The following is a 5280-nucleotide window of genomic DNA, read 5'->3' on the forward strand; positions in this document are numbered from 1 at the left end:
TTTTACTACGATCCTTTTATGAGGCAATTATGCTAAAAAGGAGACTCAGTTTTTCAATTGCCTGTTTCTAGACTACTCAAGAACATCTAGTGTAGAGGTTAAATTACTATATAAGTTTGCATGAAAAATAAAGGAAAGTAATAATAATAAGTAAAAACTTGATTGATTACATGAAAAATAAAGGGAAATGATAAAGGTTAGTAAAAACTTGATTGATTGTATGGATAAAAATAATTTTTACAATTGAGTAATTATATATACCTTAGAATAACTAAGAAATTTAGAAACATAAATTATCGGGTTCTTAACTAGTATTGCGTCATATAAGTTCATAATGGCTAACAACCCTAATATAAATAAATATCTTGTCGGGTGAGTTATTTCTCAAAACCGCCTTATGACTAAGTTAATATTAAAATAAATGGTTAAATAATTTTTTAGTCTCTACCAAATGACAACCTATCAAATTTAGTCTATAAAATAATTTAATTCACTTTTAATCCTAATTTTGAAGGATTAAAAGTATCATTTTTTTGCAATTTTTTTCCTTTAAAATAAGAATTAAAAGTGAATAAAAAAATTTAAAAATTAAATTTGAAATGTTGTGATTTTGTAGGAACTAAAAATGTAACAGTCTAATCCCAACAACCAATACTGTTATTCATGATTTTCTCGCCTCCCTTTTCCAAATAAAAATTAGTATGTTTTTATAGAGAAAGGGGGTGAAAAAATTGTAAATATCTTTGTCGATGTTGGAATCGGACTTTTACAAAAAAAATATATTTAACCTTAAAATAAATGAGTATTTGTTGAAATTTGATAATGTTTATCTAATGGTATAATTCATTTTATAATTTTTTGAGTTGATGAGCCAAACTAATTGAATATTTATTAAATACTGATATTAAAAGAAATTATAAATAGGATTATGTGTTTGTAGACGTGATATTAATTTAAATAAATAATTGAATCAAATTAGTTAATAAGTTTATGTAAGAGAATTTAAATTTGAATCCTTTTTAATATAGTTTTTTTTATCATATTTAACTTACTTGTGCGTCAAACTCTGAATTATTCGTTAAAATTAAAGAGTTAAAAGAAAAAATGATAATCGTTTAAGTATTAAAATGACTGAATAACAAAAAATTCAAATGATAGATGTTGTATTATCATCATTATATATACTAGTATGAGTAATGATAAGTACACCTACTCGATACTTTACTATTGGTGGTGGTTGACTGATAGAACCGATGACAAAGTTCAAGAAATTCTCAATAGTCACCACCTCTTACCACCATTAGTTATTAATTTATTTAAATAAAAAACAAAATTATTTTTATATATTAAATATTTTATCAGAAGTGTCTAGTAGTATTGTTTACTGTTTAGTTGTCCTTGTCCGTGCAATCGACGGCCTAGTTATTTTGTAACCACGTGACCGTTTAAAAAAAAAAAAAAACAAGTGTCACTAGTCACTATCATGAAGACATGAACCACAAATACTTAAAGTACATGTAAAAAATTCATAGATCACTCTACTCTACACCTAGTGAAATATTCCCAAAACAACAATCCAACAATAATAGTCCTGCTCCATCTCCTCACTCCACTCACACACACAATAATAATTAACACAATGGGTTCTGTGAGTGTTGTCTCCACCACCACAATCCAAGCACCAAGTCACCATAACAACTCATCAACTCATAAAATCGATTTAACACCATGGGATCTCCCATTCCTCCAAGTTGAAACCATCCAAAAAGGCCTTCTTTTTCACCACACCATTCACCCAAACCAAATCAACCATTTGAAACACACCCTTTCCTCCACTCTCTCCTTCTTCCCTCCCCTCGCTGGCCGTCTCGTAATTACACACCACAAAGACAACAACAATGCCTCATGTTTCATCATTTGTAACAACCTTGGTGCGCTCTTTGTTCACGCCACAGCACAAAACACTACCGTTGCCGACATCCTTCAACCCAACTACGTACCTCCCGTTGTTCACTCCTTTTTCCCACTTAACGGCGTTAAAAACTGTGAATCCACTTCACAGCCCATTCTAGCAATTCAAGTAACGGAACTACTAGACGGCGTCTTCATTGGCTTCACAATCAACCACGTTGTCTCAGACGGCAAGTCGTTTTGGCATTTCGTAAATTCTTGGTCCCAAATCTCAAAAGGTCACAAAATAGCCAAACTCCCTTCACTTAAACGTTGGTTCCCAAACGACATTGAACTTCCCATAAAGCTCCCTTTCACAACAACAGAATTACTAAAAGAACCCTCCTTCAACAAACTACCTGAAAGAATCTTCCATTTCACAAAGGAGAAAATCGCAGAACTTAAATCAAAAGCTAACGCAGAAGCTGAAACAGAGAAAATTAAAATATCTTCGCTTCAAGCGGTATTATCTCACGTTTGGCGTTGCGTGATTCGTTGCAAAAGACTTGATCCACAAGAAGAGGTTCGTTACGTGTTGCTGATAGGTGTTAGACCAAGGATGGTTCCGCAGCTCGAAGAAGAATATTTCGGAAACGCTGCGTTGGTTTGTGGTGTGACGATGAAAGCAGGGGAAGTTCAAGAGAGTGGGATTGGGAATGTTGCTATGGAGATGAACAAGATGATTTCATTACACAGTGACGAGAAAATTATGGAAAGTTATGAGTGTTGGTTGAGGACACCGAGGTTGCTTACGATTGGTGGTATGACCGGTGGTAATTCATTGGCGACTAGTAGTTCGCCGAGGTTTGATGTTTATGGTAATGATTTTGGTTGGGGGAAGCCTGTGGCTGTACGAAGTGGTGGTGCGAATAAAAATAATGGGAAGATTAGTGTGTTTGTTGGAGCTGATGAAGGTAGTATGGACATTGAAGTTTGTCTTCCTTTTGAGATTTTGGAGGCCATGGGAAATGACACTGAGTTCATGCTTGCCATTTCTAAGTAATTTAGCTTTCAAAGTATTAGGATATGAAGCGGTTATACTTCCAATTGAAGATGTGCTATGTTTGATATTAATATGCTTAGTTTACATTCAATTGCTTCTATTTTTGCTAAAAACTCTAAATGTTGTGTTTGTGTTTGTATGTGTAAGTGTGTGTAGGTATTGTTGAATGAGTTTAGGGTCTTAATTTCTCCAACTTGGACCACCACTCCTTCAATATGTAACTTTTATTGTTACTTTAATATGATGAAGAGACATATCACTTTCTTTTTTCTACTTTAATATGATGATTGAGTTTGAGAGTGACTTTGAAAGTGACTTTGAAGAGGACAATTAAACGGATCGGGATTGTCTAACTTTGTGGCGGGAAAGGTACTCTACCTTTCATTCTTTGTGAACGGTTGGATGAATCTAATGCTTCAAACATAGCCACGTGTCTTTATTTTTTTCTCAAATAAAAAAATCAAAGATAAAAAATGGTAAACCTCTCATTGTACCACCGTTCTTGACTCACACCACCACCTTCGTCATTTAATCGACCGTCATTGTTGCATCCCCACCAGCGTTCACTTGCAAATGCCGTTGTCATTAAATCAATCTTAAGATTTAGATGATACTGTTTTTTAATTTTAAATAAAAATAAAAGGACAAATTGAACACTGTGGATAGCATTTTCATCTCCTCCACCACTCTACGAGAGTCCAAGATAATCGACAAAATGTGACCATCATGCACTCCGACCACCGGTGCCATCTCAATCGGACATTGGAAATAGTCTGAGAATGTTTTTGTTGCAGCTGCTACAAGGTGAGAGCACATATGATATAGGTCAACGATGACGGCAAATGAACCGTAGTGGAGATGCAACAATGGTCGATTTAACGACGGAGGCGGTGGTGTGAGTCAACGAGGGTGATACAATGGAGGTTGATTTGGATGACAATGGTGTTGCAGACACGTGCAGGTTTACCATTTTTTATATTTGAGAAAAAATAAAGACACGTGGCTATGTTTGAAGCATTAAATTCATCCAACCGTTCACAAAGAATGAAAGGTAGAGTACCTTTCCCGCCACAAAGTTAGACAATCCTGATCCCAATTAAACTGCCTTCAAGTTTAAATACTTGAATGAATAAATTTGGTTTTTAAAATTGTAAATATCAATTAAATTGTAATTTAAATATTTACTTAACATTAATTGAGAGATTACGAAGGGGACAATTGTTAATTTTATTTACATGTGAATATGTAACCCCTCTAAAGTTGATGTAAATAAAAAAAAGAAAAATTCAATTGAATACATGAAAATAAAATGCATTTATAATTATCTATCTATTATCTATTATAATAATTAAAAAGAACCCCTAAAAAATTTTATTCATGCCACATCCTCCAATATTTGTCAACTCACCAAAATTTATGATGTGGCACATTCCAAATTCATTTTATATTCCATTGTTTTGTTTCTTCAAACCTTTTCACTTGCTCAATTTAATATATTTTTTTATAATTAAAAAAAAAATACAAAACATAATTGAAACAACAACAAAAAAAGAATAATATTAAATATTTGGAAATGAAGAACTTATAATTATTTCATTATTGACTTGAAACTTTCTATAACTTAAACATTTACAAACTTTTCTTACTTATAGTTTTTTTCAACCACTTTTGAAGTTTCAATATTTTGAATTTAACAAATTATCACTCACGAATAAATATTATAATATATCACAAAGCACACAATCATCAATATATTAAAATAGACTCTCACATAAATATAATCTAATATTTTGTCATTTCATTCAAATATTGTCACCTCAACAAAAAATTTTGTAGCACATCTAAAAGGGTTTTCCTCTTCAATCTATTATCTATTATATATATTAAAATAGACTTCCACATAAACATCATCTAATATTGTTTCATTTCATTTAAATATTCCTACCTCAACAAAAAATCTCATGTGGCACATCTAAAAAGTTTTTCCTCTTCAATTCTCTTTATTATTCAACTTTCAATTTGCTTTAACACACATTTTATTATTATTATTATTATTATTATTATTATTATTATTATTATTATTATTATTTAGCATCTAATATCTATTGTCTATTATATATATTAAAATAGACTCCCACGTAAACATCATCTAATATTGTGTTATTTCATTCAAATATTATTATCTCAACAAAAATATCATCTAAAAGGTTTTTCATCTTCAATTATCCTTGTTATTCAACTTTCAATTTTCTTTAACACACATTTTACTACTACTATTACTATTATTATTATTATTATTATTATTATTATTATTATTATTATTATTA

The 5280-nt window shown here is 31.2% G+C and overlaps 1 protein-coding gene across 1 annotated transcript; it reads left to right on the forward strand.

Moving 5' to 3' along the window:
- The first annotated feature begins 1530 nt into the window (after nucleotides 1-1530).
- Nucleotides 1531-3226, forward strand: LOC101498793 (uncharacterized acetyltransferase At3g50280-like). The gene has a single exon (XM_004509071.4). The coding sequence runs from the start codon at nucleotides 1640-1642 to the stop codon at nucleotides 2951-2953; it is 1314 nt and encodes a 437-aa protein (XP_004509128.1). The 5' UTR covers nucleotides 1531-1639; the 3' UTR covers nucleotides 2954-3226.
- Nucleotides 3227-5280: the final 2054 nt, after the last annotated feature.

Source organism: Cicer arietinum, chromosome 7, assembly GCF_000331145.2.
Source record: "Cicer arietinum cultivar CDC Frontier isolate Library 1 chromosome 7, Cicar.CDCFrontier_v2.0, whole genome shotgun sequence".
NCBI classification, from domain to species: domain Eukaryota; kingdom Viridiplantae; phylum Streptophyta; class Magnoliopsida; order Fabales; family Fabaceae; genus Cicer; species Cicer arietinum.